Source organism: Onthophagus taurus, chromosome 3 (assembly GCF_036711975.1).
Source record: "Onthophagus taurus isolate NC chromosome 3, IU_Otau_3.0, whole genome shotgun sequence".
Lineage (NCBI taxonomy): Eukaryota > Metazoa > Arthropoda > Insecta > Coleoptera > Scarabaeidae > Onthophagus > Onthophagus taurus.
The window spans coordinates 15,117,616-15,135,973 of NC_091968.1; the positions used below are offsets into that span (position 1 = coordinate 15,117,616).

An 18,358-nucleotide genomic window follows, 5' to 3' on the forward strand; every position below is an offset into this window, starting at 1 on the left:
TTTCGATGTATCATCAGAAATAACCGGCATTTCCCAAGAAATTATATACAATTTTTTTATAATTTTAAGAGCAATTTCTTGTGGAGAAAATATTAACACTGCTGAATTTAAAAATTTTACAAACAACACACTTACATTATATAATCAATTATATAATTGGTATTATATGCCGTGGCAGTGCATAAAATTCTTGTACATGGCCACTTAATAATAGAATCATTAAGTATCCCGATTGGCCTGCTTTCAGAAGAAGCGCAAGAAACTAGGAATAAAGACCTTAGAAGGTATAGAGAGGACTTTTCAAGAAAAATTTCCAGAATACATAATAATAGAGACATTTTAAACAGGCTTTTAATATCATCAGACCCAATTATAACATCATTTCATAGCAAAAAATCAAGAAATAATGCAGATTTTCCTCAAGAACTTATAAGCCTTCTCTGCTTTGAAAATGATGAAGAAAGAAATGATTTTTTATCGTCAATTACAACTAATATTGAAATTGTAGAACACAGTGAAGAAGAAGAAAAATAATATTTAGTTTTCTTCCTCTTCACTGTGTTCTAGAATCTCTTCTATTTATTTTTCTACAAGAAAAATAAATATAGGTATACAAGAAATGTTAAAACAGTATGTTAAAACACTAAATTTGCTTATGGGTTAAAACATAATTTATGGTTATCACTACATTATTAAACATTTGTCACAAATTAACACAGAAACAAAGAATAGCGTAGTTTACTCTATTATTGCAAATAAAATAGTAAGAGTATTTTTTTAACTGCTACTGTTTCGAAGACAGCTACATGAAAAACACTCAAAATTTACGTATAATCCATAAATGCAACAAAAAAAATGTGGGTCCCTATTTTAAAATGTCAACTTAGGCATGGTATCTCAATTTTGGGACACCTCTACATTTCAATTTTATTTTACTGTTACGTTTTTTTTTTTATTCTTTACTATCTGTTAATGTATTTTTTTTCTCTGTTAAACTCGTAAAAAAAAAAAAAATTTTTTTTTAGTTTGTTTCAGCAACGGATTTCGAGTTTCCTACTTCCTTTACTTATCCTAATCCTTCCTAGAGGCCGCTGGTAATTTATTTCGAATTTCATAATTACACCTTTTTTTTTTAATTCATTTGTAGTTTATTTTTTTTTATTAAATTTATTATTAATTTTTTTGTTTGGGAGAGATTTGATTCGTTAACGATAAAATGTTTTCTTGGGATTTAAGCGTCACGTTAAAGTTTTTTTTTTGGGTATATATTGAGACGAGTTTTGGGGAAACGGTCTCTTTTTAAAACGTACGCCCAGTGAGAACCACCTCGTATGAATTTTTGGCTTAAGACGACATTTTTGAGATTTAGTAAAATTTTGTTGGGTCGATTGCCATTCCGAAGATTTCGGATTTATCATTCGAAGGGGGAAAATCGGGAATAATTAGTTCTGGTTCCTGATTACGGATTGATTCCGGATGTTAGATTACTTTCACTCTGAAACGTTATTTTGGGCATAGACCTCGTCGAACTTGAGGTGAGCGTTTATTTTTTTTTGTTCATTAAATAGTTTTCAGAATAAAAAAAAAATTAAATCTTAAATTTTATTTGTTTTTCAATTTAATCTAATCGAGGGATTGTAATTCCTAGGTCTTTTCTTTGGGGAGAGAAATTCTATTTTTTTTTTTGGGGTTTCATTTTTTTTTCTGATGTGGACTCCGAAACCACGATTACCTGTAAGGAAGACTTCGATTAATTCGACGGCATAAATCCATTTCCGTTATCACTTACCTAGGACTCGAAGGAAGTTGCTGACATCTCCAATTTACCTCGAATAAGTTGATATAACCAGAAGACTAAGGTCAGATTTTTTTTTTGTTGGCTGAACTTCTTTGAGAGTTAAGTTTTTTGTTAAAATCTTTTGTTGAAAAAACAAAAAAAAAAAAAAAGAAAAAGGGAGATTAATAGATATATTGAATTTTTTTTCCTATTATTAGAGAATTTATTTTTATATTGTTTTTCCTAATTTTTTTGATTTTTTTTAAATTTCCTTTGATTTTGTAAGAGAATTATTAATTGGGGTTTTATTTTTTTTTACTACATTTATTTTGTGTTTTATGAAAAGCACACTCCGACACAAGATCTTGGGGTTGTGGGGTGTTTATGAGTATTTTGAACTCAGTTCAGGTATTATTTTTTTTATTTTGGTTTAATTTTGGCCCCGATTAAATTCTTATTTAAAAGTTTTTTTTGATTTTCGATTCATTTAATTATTATATTTCAAGTTTTTTTTTATTATTCAAGTTTAAAAATTATAGTATTATTTCTTTTGTTATTATTTCTTTTCATTTATTTTATTCTAATATATTTCAAATTGATCTTATACTTACCTGCATTTATTTTCTGTGTGTGTGTTTGATAATTTATGTTGGTTTCATTCCGATATTTAATTTACCACTTCTCGTTCAGTGCCGGTTGCGGATTGTCGGAACGGGTGGCGCCTTTAAAAAAGAATCGAACCCCCCCCTTCTCTGCAGAAGTATAAGCCGGGGAGTCCGCAATATAATCGGGTGTTCGGAATTCAATCATTATTTTTTTTTGTCTGCGTTTTGTAATATTAAGAAATTAGAGGCGTTAATATCCCCCGAATTTTTATCGAATTGATTCCATACTTTATGTACACAGTGTATATATATTATATATATATAAGCATATATACTTATTGTTAGGGTACAGGAAATAAATGTACCATGTTTTTGGAATTATATTAGCTTAAAGATCCAACCCAAACCACAGCAAAACCTTTGTTTCGCTTTTATTTTCAAATATTCGTTTCAACATCCTAAATTTTGTTTTAAGCACTGTATATAGATTAAATAAATCCTAGCTAACCATTAAGGAGATATTATAAAGGTAGTAAACATTTTCAACTTCATTTAGTTGTAATTAGATTTTTTTTGTTTTGTTTGTTTTGTTTGGTTTGGCTTACCGGCTGAGTGCTATGGTGCAGGGTGCGGGCGGGCAGGGTGGGGTGGCTCAATCACAGCATAGCATTCTCCGAGAACCCTCTTTTAGGCTGGGGATTGAATGAGGTTACCGCCTTATCACGATGACGTCATCGTCGATATATCGAGGCCTTGACACATCCGGACACGAAGCGTTTGGCTTGGAGGTTATAAAATGGTAAATATCTCGTTAACGATGCTTCAAATCGAAAAATAAACCGAAAAATTCCCCCCTACAACCCACTGTCGCCTATAACAAGCACGAACAATATGGCACGGGTGAAAACTGCCAAAAGGGCCTTATTTAGTTATCAAGCTGATGACGTCATTCCACCGGACATGTGAACACAAAGCGTTTGGCTTGGAGGTTATAAAATGGTAAATATCTCGTTAACGATGCTTCAAATCGAAAAATAAACCAAAAATTTCCCCCCTACAACCTCCTGTCGCCTATACAAAGCACGAACAACATGGCACTGGTGAAAACTGTCAAAAGGGCCTTATTTAGTTATCGAGCCGATGACGTCATGCAGCCAGATCGTGTGGTGGTGACGTCATCTAGGCAACCGTTGTGGTGCGGAGTTCGGAGCGTGGGTGGCTAGGGGTAAGGGTGCGGAGTGAGGGGTGTTGGTACTTCATCGAGGTCTTGTTACATCCAGACACAAAGCGTTTGGCTTGAGGGTTATATAATGGTAAATATCTCGTTAACGATGCTTCAAATCGAAAAATAGACCAAAAATTTCCCCCTACAACCCCCTGTCGACTATAACAAGCACGAACAGCATGGCACGGGTGAAAACTGTCAAAAGGGCCTTATTTAGTTATCGAGGTGATGACGTCATGCTACCAGATCGTGTGGTGGTGACGTCATCTAGGCAACCGGTTAGGTACGGGGTGCGTTTGGTTGGAGGTTATAAAATGGTAAATATCTCGTTAACGATGCTTCAAATCGAAAAATAAACCAAAAAATTCCCCCCTACAACCTACTGCCGCCTATAACAAGAACGAACAATATGGCACGGTACCGTGGTTAAAACTTCTAAATAATGTTTGTTTTTTAAATAAAACCGATTTGGAATTTAAACAATCTAAATAATTTTGAAAAGAGATGTGATGTTTAACAACGGCCTTCTTAACGCCTTTGGATTTTTTAGTAATCCGCCCATCAGCAACCCTATTGGCGTATACCTTCGACCTCAAACCAACAAATTCGACCATTATGTTTCCACAATTCTCATCTTTCATTTTGCCTAAAACTGCTTTATTGTGCAAGGGGATGTCAAACCGATTATCGGGACTGTAGTTAGATGTGTCAAATTTATTTATATTTAATTTCACATCTCTATATATATCATCAGAATTAATTAATACAGTGAAACTATCGGTGTCCATATAGCACAACCGAATGTACTCGCCATATTTAGGTTTTAAGAAATCATAATAAAAATCATACATTAATAATTTTGAAAGTTCTGAAACAGTAAAACCAACGTATAGAGGTTTATCGTAAACGACATGAAGACGATCCATTTGAATTGCCGAAAACGTTTCCATGAATACATTAATACTTTTAAAATTTAATTTTGCTATTAAACTCCGAGCTCCTAAACGGGGTCTACCTGCCGCTTTACCAGTATGCACATCATCCCAACTGGTCACTAATCTTACATCGACTCGCTTATCGACGTTTTCCATTGTCTTGCCGAATACGGAATTATTCATCAATTTAAAAAAATCTTTTTCAAACGCATTCTTTGCGGATTGACGTAATTCCGTATTTTTATCGATGTAAGATTTCAACCACGCAGACTGTCTGAACGATAAAACTCTATTAATTTTGCGAACTTTAAGACCGTGAGCAACGGCTTGTTTTAAATTTCTATAATGGATCACATAATTTTTCTTATCAAATAAATTCGGAATTAATCTCCTTTCACTTTCACATCGATTATTGGGGGCAATTAAATTCTCAGCTAAAAACGGGAGATCGTTGTGTAAATCGTGTAAAGGTATTCAATATCTACGTCTAAAATATATCCAAAATCAGAATTATCAGGTATATTATTAAAATCCAAATTTTGTATGTCATTTTCAGGTAACCATTTAAAATTGGAAACGGGCATAAATTGGGACATCGCCCACCCATACAAATTATTAGCGTCCCAATACATTAAGAAGTTTGATGGTAAATTGGAGTTATAATCTTCCATATATTTATTATTGGCTTTAGCGGACCGTAGAGAGCATTGGGAAATGCCACCACGGATACCTTTCTTAATAAAATGGACTTGATCTATATCCGTCAATAATTCTAATTTAATTTTGGTGAATTGCAACATTGCATCCCAAGAAAGTCCTGGGGCAGTATAATAATGAGCGGGATCTAAATCGTAGGTTTTGAAGCAAACTTGTCTGAATTTTTCAAATACATCAGCAAGTAAAAGGACATCTGTTTTTAGAAACAAATCCGAATAATCTTTTAAATTTTGGCAATTAAATTTTTCCCACACAGTTTGAGCATGGGAATACTGCTCATCGGTTATATCTTCAAATGATAGTTTGTTGAAAAAAGCGTTTTTAGGTGGCAATGAAGTTACGTTTAATTTATCGAGTGAATCCATATAACCGTAGGGGAATATTCCTTTCTTGCTCAGTAATCTAAACTGATCATTGTGTGGAAAGAATTTACGTATATTTATTAAATCAAATTCGTCAAGGTTACCAGCTAAGGAATCTAATGATGAGGCCATAAACCTAAATGAATCTACAAATCTTAGTTTAAAAAAAGTATTTTCAATGCGGCCCCCCTCCACTTCCCCTTTATCGACTAATATCCGTTTACTGAAACTGATGTATTTTTCTTTATTATTAGGTAATACATCAAGCCCATCTTCATCCGCATCGGCCATTTCTTTAATAAATAAATGGCAATCGTAACCACTAAAATTATGAAAAAATATTGGAATAAAATTTTGAAGTTGAAAATTTAAATTACAATTTGTATGAGCGGGCCCACGGTACCTGCCCCTTATGTGACAATGATCGTGAACCTTAACCTGATCTGAAGTGAAAGGATTTTGGCAAATAAAACAATTTTCAGCCGAATCGAAATTCCGTTGCTCATCGACCGTTAAAGGCAGCATTGGTTTTACGGTTTTGAAGTATTCATTATAAATAAATTTGATATCATCAATTAATTTAGAGATAAAAACTTGAGGTGCATCCGAACCCGTATACGTTTCAAATTTATTGAAGTTGGAATTAACGGTGGAAACGATATAATACGCAAAAGTATATGGTTGATGCATCTCAATTTTTTCCGTGAAAGACTTGGAGGAATGTGGCTCACAATGATCGATCGGTTTTAAAATCGATTCAAAGTCGGCGTATATGACAAGGGGGCCATCTGAGAGAATTTATAGTTATTAAATTCTAAAATATTTTCAGCAGTTTGCAAGCCAAAAAAATTCGGTTTAGATTTTAAATTTGTGGAAGGCACAACTGTCTTTATATGATTACAATCATTACTCTGATGTGTAATTAAATGCTCGACTGATGAGAACCGTGTTAAACATCCATCGCATAGGTGGATACAATGCTAGCGTTTTGAAATATTACTTGATATTAGTCTCGAAAGATTTTTAATTAAAACGAAATGACCCTTTCCGGTTTCATATAAATAAAGCAGATTTATATGAATATCCCGTCTTTGTTTAGTAAAATAAATTGGTCCTTCCACTGAATAACCTTTTGATTTCTTAACTAATTCGTAAACATTAATACTTAAATTATTTAATTTTTCCACTTTAACAATGTCTTTTAAATTAATGGGAAATGTAATCCCTTGCAAATTAAGTACTTGGCTATAATGAGGGTAACTCGAAGTCCGGTCTTGACTATGATTTGCGTCATGAAGAGCCGCCGTCAAACACCACGCAAGACATGCATCGTCTTCAATGTTTTTAATGTTGATGCATGCCTTTTTCATAATAATTTCATGAGGTAAACGAATATATGATGACCCGGGTATAGGTTCAAATTTATTAAGGTTTAACAGGAGGTAAGATATTGAGTGGAAAGCCCACCCAGACCCACGCTCCTGATACTCCTCGCTTTGAGTTAAAATATCGCGAGTCATCTCATCCTAAACCTCATTCAACACAGTAGTTGCAGTGATAATTTTAAATTTGGTGTTAAAATTTTTCTCCGATGTTATAACTTCTTCATTACCATCATCATCATACCCGGACTTAATAAAATTTGCCAATATCTCAATCTGAGCTTTTATCGAACCATTCTCATTGAGATGCTGTTCAATCAGTCTATTAACTGTTTCACAACATTTTAATAGATATGACGGTATATCATCCTCAGATTGAGCTTCACTAATTTTATAACAAACTACCCTATTTTTATAGCAAGACTTAATTTTTGCAACGTTTTTATCGATTAATTCAGCATGCTCCGTTCGAAGGTGGGTTTCAAGCGACATAAGTGTTGGTAAAAACTCACCGCAAACTTCGCATGCCCGACCCCTGTTCTTGGTAGCTGGAAGTGGTGGAGGTGTTGAATCTCGACGACGTTTACTAGATGGTGATGATGATGATGTATCAACCGCCATCTCTAAATTCGATTGATGTTCAATAGTTGATGGTAGCGGTGACGCGTTGACGTCTAGGTTTTATAACTGGTACATGGACTATTCTTTGATGTGTGTCCAAGTTATCTTGCCTCGACAAATATTTCCCACATATCGAGCAATTAAATTTGAGTTGACCATGCTTAGTTTGTACATGTCGGTCGAGATTACGTTTTAACGTAAAAGATACTTGACAACGTTCACAAGTAAGCATTTTGGATTATATAAATTTTTGGGAATACCAAAACAAACACTTCGTATAAAAAGTTTTTAGAAGTAATAGATGGAACTATGTTGTTATCACAACCGCGAATGAAGGTTATCTGCGTTTCAATATATGATGCGCATACTTTAACAGGTTGACTGAAGACCATACCGTCCGAGCGTCGCCGACTAATGCCGAAACACTCCGATCGGAGTAATCGGCAATCAACCTGCTAATATTCAAATTACATAAATTATTATTGTTACATAAAATGCAAATTAAGCAGTTTTATTAAATCACTGAGGTTAAGTAAAGTTCAATGCACTGTGAATTATTAGTACAATAGGTTATTTTCGAACGCCCCGGAGTAAGGGAATCCCCCCTATACCGTCTACTCCTATTCTCATATAGTATATCCCATCCGCTCTCTTTCACCCATCGCAGTATTTCTCTTCCTTCTCTATTCAGCACCTTATCCTTGAACGTTCAACCAATCAGAGCGCAGCATTCTCCAAGAACCCTCTTTTTGGCGGGAAATTTGAATGAGATCGATGGGCCTTATCACGATGACGTCATCATCGATACATCGAGGTCAGACATAAAGCGTTTGGTTTGGCTTACCCTCTGGGTGCTAGGGTGCGGGGTGCGGACGGGTAGGGTAGGGTGGTTCAACCAGAACATAGCATTCTCCGTAAATCCTCTTTTAGGCTGGGAATTTGAATGAGGCTACCGCCTTATCACGATGACATCATCGTCGATACATGGAGGCTATGATATATTCGGACACGAAGCGTTTGGCTTGGGGGTTATAAAATGGTGAATATCTCGTTAACGATGCTTCAAATCGAAAAATAAACCGAAAAATTCCCCCCTACAACCCCCTGTCGTCTATAACAAGCACGAACAATATGGCACGGGTGAAAACTGCCAAAAGGGCTTTATTTAGTTATCGAGCTGATGACGTCATGCCGCCGGATCGTGTGGTGCTTGGTGGTGACGTCATCTAGACAATCATGTACAGGTTAGGTGCGGGGTTCGGGGCGTGGGCGGGTAGGGGGGGCGGTGGGTGAGGTGCGGAGTGAGGGATGTTGGAACTTCATCGATACATCGAGGCCTTGACACAACCGGACACGAAGCTTGGAGGTTATGAAATGGTGAATATCTCGTTAATATTTCGACCCCAATGTTAAATCTTATGGGATTTTGGTCCAGAACGCCCATAGCTATACTACTGATGAGTTTCGTTACGGTAGCAGTGTCGTTGATGATAACACCAACACTTGCAGTGTAGAAAATGCTTCGTATGCTGGCCCTAGCAATAGTACAGCGGGAGAACCTCGCTTTAACGAATTATTTGGTCTTGGTAGTAGATTATTAAGTAGTATAGTTACCAAATGTAGCCGCCCCTTAACAACTGTAATTGCCGAATATGAAGCGTCAGCAATTAATTGTTATAAATAACTGCGAGTACTTCGATATCGGGGAATTATAATTCAGACTCTACGAAGTACTCCAATCGTCGACGCGGTGTTCGAGTTACCCAACCCGCCGACCCAACCCAACCCAACCCGCCGAGGAATTTGGATCCTCTCCAATTGCCGATCGATTCCCGGGACGACTCAAAAGAGAATCAATTACAACAATTTTATTCATTCTTATCGTACTGTAAGTATCTTTATTTCTGCCATCCTTTTATTCCTTTTCATTTTTGCGACTTAAACCTAATACGCTCTGGACAATTTAAACGACTTACTGGAGGCAATCAACGAAATAGAAATGGCAAGAGAAATATCGAAAGTAGATCAAGATTTGATATCAGTCTTTGACGGAGACAGAATAACTCTGAAGAGTTATATTAATGCCTGCGAATTCTTAATTGAAGAGTATTTACCAACAGCACCTGCAAGACCAGAAGAAATTCGCACATCTAAACGACTCTTAATGATTTTTATGGTTAGACTACGTGTCAAAGCACGCGAGGCGGTGGGTGCAAATAAAACACCCACCACTTCGGCCGAGCTTAAACAAATTCTAATTCATTCATTCGGTGATAAACGATCCGAAGAGGTTCTTGTTTATGATTTGAATACTTTGGTTCCACAAAAAGAAGACAGTACAGCAAGCTACGCTAATAAGATTAAATCAACTCTTAACAGTCTTCTTTCTAACGTTAACTTGGAAGAAAACAATGTAGCGATCCGCAATCTCAAACAAGAGCAATACAACCAGACAGCTCTGAGAACTTATCTATTTGGATTAGACTTGATAAATCCCAACATTGGTTTAGAAATTAAACTACGACAGCCCACCGATATTGAGACAGCAGAAGGTTGCGCCCTGGAAATTACTATCTATAACACACAGAACCAGCGTTTTCTTTTTAATACAAGGCAGTCAATTGCATCGCCAATGCGTACCATTATCAGACCACATCCCATGGTAGCTCAATGCCCAAACTCGATGCAAAAACCTCCCATGGTTATGCCACAACAGTATGGACAGCCAAATAAATTTATTCTGCCCGCAATACTGCCAGCTCGTCCAATGTTTTGTCCCAGACAAGAAAACAATCAACCATTTGTGAGAACCCCGGCACAATATCAACAATGACCATTTTGACCAACACCGATGGAAATAGACAATAGTAACAAACGTCCAGCCTCATCTATCAACCGACCAGCCTCAAAAAGATAATGGATGTCAAATAATATTGAGCTTCCATGAGAAACAACCGAAGCCAATATCTATGTCCAATATCCTGATAATGACCAAACGGACGATAACTATGGTGAACGACATATCGATGAAAACGTCGAATATACAGAAGACGTTGAGACGCAGGATTTTCCCCAGGGCACGTCTCAAGAGCAATTAACGTAACGATTTCGAACAAAAGCTATTCACAAAATCCGTTACTACCCTACGTCGAATTTGAAGGCTTAAGATTTCTTATAGATACGGGAGCAGAATGTTCTCTTATCAATTCGAAGTTATATGAAGGTGTTAAATCGGTTTACGCATGCGATACTCAGGAATTTATTATAAGAACACCTCACGGAGTTGAAAAAACAAGAAGCGCGGTTTACGCACCGCTTCCTAATATCTTTAAATCACCGGAATATCATTTATTTGTATGCTTTGATTTTTCACGTACATTTGATGGTTTATTTGGTTTCGATCTGTTAACAAAATTAGGAGCTTCGCTTGATACAAAGAAACAAATCATTGTTACAGATAATACAACAATTCCTTACAAAATTGACAATACTCAAACAATTAAACCATACTCGCAGTCATTAATGAGTTTTCAGGTCACTAACATTGAAAATGGCTTAGCTTTGTTTCTTGTAATGAAAGATGATACAGACAACGTAATTATCCTGGAAGCACTCGTCGAAGTAAAAAACCATGAGACACAAATTTTTGTTACAAACAACTATGGAAACCCGATCCGTCTGAACCCGATGCCTATAGAAGTGCAGCCAGTAAGCGAAATTGAAGAAGAAATAAACATCGGTTATAATTTTATAGATAAAAACCATTTAGCGGCACTTCAAGAAATAAATGTTGAAAAGAATTTGAAATTGGATCATCTAAATTTAGAAGAAAAGAAGGCTCTTCAAGCATTATTATCGAAATAAAAACATTTATTCCATATAGAGGGACAACAATTAACTTTTGCTCATAAAATAAAACATCATCTTAACCTAAAAGATAATAGACTCATCTATGTTCGAAATTATCGTCAACCAATCGAGACAAAAAAGGAAATAAAACAACAAACTATGGAACTACTACGACAAGACATCGTGAAAGAAAGCGTTTCGTCTTGGAACGCACCTGTCCATATCGTAACGACCCAAAAAGACGGAAGAATAAAAAACCGAATGATAGTTGACTTCCGACGACTAAACGAAAGAATGCTAGAAGACAAATATCCAATTCCAAACATTGCCGATATATTAGATAAATTGGGCAGGGCAAACTATTTCACCTCTCTCGATTTGGTATCAGGCTACCACCAAGTCGAAATGGAACCGGAAGATAGAGAAAAAACAGCGTTCAGTACCGAACAGGGCCATTTCGAATTTAAAAGAATGCCTTTCGGATTGAAAAACGCCCCGGCTACATTCCAGCGTCTAATGGACGAAGTTTTACATGCTTTACTAGAAGACACATGCCTGGTATAGATATACCAGGCATCTGTCTGCTGGCAGTGATGAAGAGTAAATAACGATATCATTGAGATAATGATGTCGTTATTTACTCTTCATCACTGCAAGAGCATATACAAAAACTAATTAAAGTCTTCGACCGTTTAAATTCAGCTAATTTTAAAATTAGCTTACAAAAATGCGAATTTCTCAAGAAAGAAATTAAATATTTAGGACATATTATAACAGACAAGGGTGTTAAACCTATCCCAGAGAAAATTAGAGCAATCATACAATTCCCCATACCGAAAACAAAAACCGTAATCAAAAGTTTTCTTGGACTACTAGGATATTACCGTAAATTTATTAAAAATTTCGCCAAGATTACCAAGCCATTTGCATCTTGTCTAAAGAAAAACGCCAAACTCAACATCGAAGATTCAACATACATAGTCGCATTCGAACGGTGTAAAGGATTACTTACTAATGATCCTATACTAAGATACCCAGACTTTACCAAAGAATTTATTGTGACAACAGATGCGTCAGATATCACTCTTGGAGCTGTTCTTTCGCAGGGCATAATTGGAAAAGATCAGCCTATTTGTTACACGTCTCGAACACTCTCAGAGGCAGAAAGGAGATACACGACCACAGAGAAAGAACTTTTGGCGATAGTTTATGCTGTCAAACAGTTCAGACCGTATGTGTATGGGAAGAAGTTTACCATCTTCACTGATCATAGACCATTAATGTGGCTTTGGTCGTTAAAAGAGCCCAACTCCAAACTAATGCTGGAGAATAACGATTTTGACATCGTTTATAAAAAGGGCAAAGCCAACACGAACGCAGATGCGTTATCGAGAATTACATTAAACGATCTGAATGTAATTACACAAAGCGATCTAGATAGCTTTCTACCAAATTTTGACGATACAGAATTATTAGAAATAGCGATCGAAATGTCGATTGCACTGATTGACTCACCTGCACCTCCAAGTATCCCTGCTACAGGACAAGGAATTGCTCGAAAAGAAATAAAAATATCGGATAGACCAACCAGACAACTAAGATTAACACGTCGGATAGAAGAAAACAAAGAAAATTAATAATACTATTCATACTACACAGAGTAGTAGAGTCAAAGAAATCGATTGAAATGCAGGACACTATTATTGACAACAAAAAGACGCAGTTCATTATAACAAAGAGTTTGGGAAATGGATTAGAAATTAAATCAAAACTAGAGGAGATAACACCATACACTTGGTACGAATCCCAGCAGAAAACCGATATGAACACATTCTAAATTTATATAAAAACTACATGGCTGGAAATAAAACATTTTATATTTACACGTCTGTCGAAGAGCTCTATCAACAAATGTGTAACGTTTATAATAATGAAATGTCAGATAGAGACCACGGATAATCAGGTGCCTACGACGAGCGGAAGTTATTTCAGATGAAGCAAAGAAGATCGAAATAGTAACAAAACGTATCACGAAGGAATGACGAACCATCGTGGGATACAAGAAACTTTAGAACATCTCAAACGGAAATACTGGTGGTCGAAAATGGAGGAAACAATCACCAAGGTTATTAAAGCCTGTGAAACATGTAACAGGGCTAAATACAATCGAAGACCCGATGTACCATTATTACCGATAACTGAAACTACAGACGCCCCATTCGAAAAATTATTCGTTGATACTTTCTCTTTCGCAAACAATAAATATCTAACAATTGTAGGCTCGTTTACACGTTTGGGACATGCGATTAAAATCAAAAGTAAAAATCCAACAGATATTGTCGAAGCATTTTTCTACTACTTCAATTACTACGGAATCCCGAGAGAAATTCGTTTCGACAAACGATCAGAGTTTAACAACCCATTAGTAAAAGAATTGGCCTTATTACATCGAATCACTTTGCACTTCGGTACAGCAAAGAACCCCGAAAGTCAAGCTAATGTAGAGAGATTCCATTCTACCTTACTAGAACATCTGAGATGCCTTGACGAAGATCCCGGTATAACAAAAGAAAAGAAAATTCTTTCTGCTACAATTGCGTAGAATAACACCATCAATAGAGCAACAGGAATGACTCCATTTGAAACACTTTTTGGAAATACAAAAACGAGAAATCCACTCAACCTATTTTGCGATGCCCCGACGTATCAAGATATTATAGACAAACATAAAAGTCGAATGGCAATTAGGTACGAAAACTTAAAGAAAAAAGACGAGAACAAGTAAGAGTTTCAACAGGGAAAATTGGAGAAAAGGTATACGTAGAAAATATAATAAAAGCAATAAAATGATCAAACCCTACTTTGGCCCATACACCATTATCAAAGTAAATGATAATAGCACAGTAGAAGTTCAAACTAGAAGAGGAGTACAGACAAGACATCTTAAACACCGTATTGTTTCAGATGCTCCTGGGCAAGACCCGACGTCCGAATAACAACGTTAGACGGCCCTTTATTCCCATTACATCTGGGAACAGCCAAAAACCAGGTCAGCCAATGGACAACGGTGGTACAATGTGACCTTGAACCAATAGCGATACAAATTCACAAATTAACGAAAGAATATGGCGAACTGATGAAATTTGTGGAAACAATAGAAAACGGTACAGAGCAAACAGCATTCTTGACCCTTACGAGGAATATCAAAGATCTGCTACAACAATTAAACTTTGGAAAACAACAACTCATCCCGACAAGCAGATATCGCAGAGGAGCAATGAACTTCTTGGGTTCAATTATAAAAGCAATATCTGGTAATCAAATCAACAGGAATTAGCAACGGTAATAGAGGCTCAAATCCATCTCTCACAAGGAAATCTTAAAATATTCAAAGATAACATCAGAACTATTCAAGAAAATCAAGATGAAATAGCTCAGCGTATAAATACTATTAGACAACATATTAAAGATCAGGGTGATAAACAGGCGCGCTTTAATCTTTTGATGAGAGCACAAACGTCACTGCAAGTAGCCGTTAACTCTGCCTTAATAATCGTCGATCATCTAGCAATACCAAAGACATTCGCTAAACTGCAAACATACCATCCGACGATCATCCCGGCACAGGAACTGCTGGAACATTTACGTTTCATTCAGTCTTCAATAGTCGAACAACGAGTTCTATTAACTCCGACAGATGATAATTTATACCAAATAGAAAAGACCTTAACAGTAAAAGCGTACATGAAGGGCCACATTTTCACCTTCTTGTTACAAATTCCTTTAATTCAAATGACAACCTACCAGTATTATCACTTAATTCCATTACCTATTAAACAACAATCACATTATCTTATTCTCAACATCCCCCAACCGTACCTAGCAGAAAATAAAGATAAGTACTTTACGACCGTTTCCAAAGGTAAAGAAATCCAACGCGAAGAATACCTATGCCAAGCTACAAGTTTAGATACAAGCAAACGATCAACTTGCGCTTACGAAATATTGCGACACCTTCCCATATCAATGTGTACTCATAAGAAAACATCTCGACTACGGGAAGAAAGTATGCATCCCACCGAATCGGAATGGATACTGTTTCAAGCCAACTCAACAGGAGAAACGGTGTGCGAAGATGGTCAGGAAGTTCGTCCACTGGAAGGAAATCTTCTAATACAAATTACTCCAGACTGTAGCGTCCACCTAGGAAAAGAAATCTTGCGCACCACCACCAACAATTTACCAGATCGTCAATTCCATTTGGCCGCTGTAAATTTGTCCACCATACCAAAGGAAAAATCACCTTGGCAACTGGAAAACATCCACATGAAGAATCTCCAATTGGCAACAATGAATGATGCAAGAACCAATCTCACCGAACTAGACCACAGACTACGAGAATTCAGAACCAACCACCTTTTCAGTCTAGGGAGTTCGATGACGTCACTCATTAGAACCGTGACCATAATTATTTTAATCATTATTTTACTTTGTTTTAGAAAAGGGCAAAAAGTCCAGGATAGCGAAAACTCAGTAACCCAACTCCCGGAGAGAAGCTCTCCCAATCCTTGGCTCACTTTAAGACGGGAGGAGTTACCAAATGTAGCATAAATTGTAATTTTAAATGAAAGTTAAATAATTAAAACGTTCTTTCAATAAAAGAAACTCTAAATAACGGTTAAATAATATAATTGTATTGTAAAACCAGTACAAAATATACCTATTGAAATTCATCCAGAACCTACTCAAACCACTGTAACTGTACGAGATTATGTAGAAAAATGAAATGTATTGTTTACAAATTTGTTGTATTGTACAGGTGTCCCAAATTCGTTGTACGCATAGGCTATCTCCGAAACTAAAAGAGATAGACAAAAAGTAGCTTACATGTCATCATCTCGTTTTTCGAGAAACTGCTAATGCCGAAAACTGCGAACAGCTATCGTCTTTTGTTTTCGCTCTATCTGCTGAAAGTGAAATATTTGCAAAAACGGCAAACGCGAATATCTCACTTATTACAAAAGACAGAGTATTATAAATAAAACATTATATGGACAACTTTTTACAAAGAATTCAGTGGTGTAGGTAGAATTTTTTTCCCCATCTTTTATTATCGAGATTATAGAAGTAACTTTATTTTTTAAATGGAATGAATTTTTAATTGAAATTTGTTATTTTTTTCTGAACAAATATATATAGTTTGTTGAGTATAGTTCTTATAGTTATTGAATAATAATAACATAAATTCTTTTTATTCTACCTAAAACTAATGTATGTATTTAAAAGTTAGTGTTGCTATGGTGATAACCATACATACTATGATGGGAAATATGGTATCCAATAATTGTAAAAGTTTGTATTTAAAAATTCGCTAAAAACTGTGGCATTACGAGCTGGTACTCCGTCATGTTGAGTGTCAATGTATAACAAAACTGAATAAAACTTTACAATTAATTTCGAAAATTATGAAAAATGCAACATCATGGAATGTCATGTTATCAAATAAGAAGGTATCCGGAAAGAAGCCAACCTTACGCAAGAACCTTCAGTCGGTTAGCAGAAAATTTAATGCATTTTTGGTCCTTTACGAAACCACGTACAAAAACATACCAAAATGACCTTCAGGAGGATGAAGCCATCAACATCTTGCAGAGAAACAATACAAGACGTCTAACCCAAAAGCCGTTGCTCTCGAATATTAAAGAAATATAAGTATAAACCATACGAAGCGCGGGTGACTCATCATTTACGTGCCGGATATGCCAATCTAAGATTATAATTTTCTCGGTGAAAGAAAAATTAAATAATCTGCTTTATTCAAAATGTCATCTGGGCCGATGAAGTTCACGGTAGTAGTACGGGAATATTTTTTCTAACAATAAACGTATTTCTCTTAATGTTCTCAAGGAAGATTCGGGTTCAATGTATGGTGTGCCCTTTTAAATAATAGAATTTTGCCATATAGTATCTACCAGGAAAACTGAAAGTCACGTCAGTGTCGACAATTTGCAATGAAATATGTCTCATATGATATATTTTCAAGATGATGGAGCACCAATACATTAACTGAATTCTTCGTAAAAAGTTGCCCATACAATGCTTTAATTATAATACTCCATCTTTGGTAATAAGTGCAGCAAATTTTTCAGTTTTTGCCGATAGGGCGAAAACAAAAAACGATGGCTGTTCGGAGTTTTTGGTATTAGCAGTTTCTCGAAAAACGAGATCATGATATGTAAGCTACTTTTTGTCTCTTTTAGTTTCAGAGATAGTCAATGCGAACAACGAATTTGGGACACCTGCACATTAGTAATTACTTCTTTAAATTCTTTCGTATAATGCTTAGGCATGTCGGTATGATTACTTGTATTACGTTTTCAATGACAACGGCGCAAACTTATGAATGCAATGAAAAGAAATTTACTATATATCCACTGTCTTATAAATATAATTTCCAGAATAAACGTTAACAAATCAACAATAAAGCCACACAACGAGACCGCGACAAATATATTCTTTAAAAATTTGTTGTTGTTTTCATTTGTGCTAAACCGTATATAAACCCACGAATAACAACAGTAATGCCGCTAATCTAGCAGATAATAAATTGTTGTGGTTATCAGTAAAAAATAGTGTGATTTGTTTAGAAAAATAAATTTAAAAAAAAACAAAAATTTGTACAGTGCGCTTAAGCCGTTCCTGTCCTATACGTTTCCCCGCCACATAAAGATGCCCCTCCCCACATAATGCCGAAGAGGCCCAGTCGGGGAAGAGATTCGCGCAGATTGATTTAACTCTCATTATAAAATCGCATTGAGTACTTCATGTACAATGAAGGTTAGGGTTTTATTCAATTACATCAGGCGGTTAGAATGATGTTACCGC

General features: G+C 35.8%; 1 protein-coding gene across 3 annotated transcripts in view; it reads right to left on the reverse strand.

The window, feature by feature from the left end:
* The window catches only part of LOC111417535 (uncharacterized), a 36,482-nt gene that overhangs the window by 15,484 nt on the left and 2,640 nt on the right, over positions 1 to 18,358 (reverse strand). Inside the window, exon 3 of one of the 3 annotated variants that reach the window (XM_071194866.1) lies at positions 7,516 to 8,079. The exons of the other annotated variants lie outside the window; for them this stretch is intronic. Coding sequence (XP_071050967.1) covers positions 7,516 to 7,624 — 109 coding nt within the window. The 5' untranslated portion in view covers positions 7,625 to 8,079. The remainder of the gene's footprint in view (positions 1 to 7,515; positions 8,080 to 18,358) is intronic. 3 annotated transcript variants of the gene reach the window in all.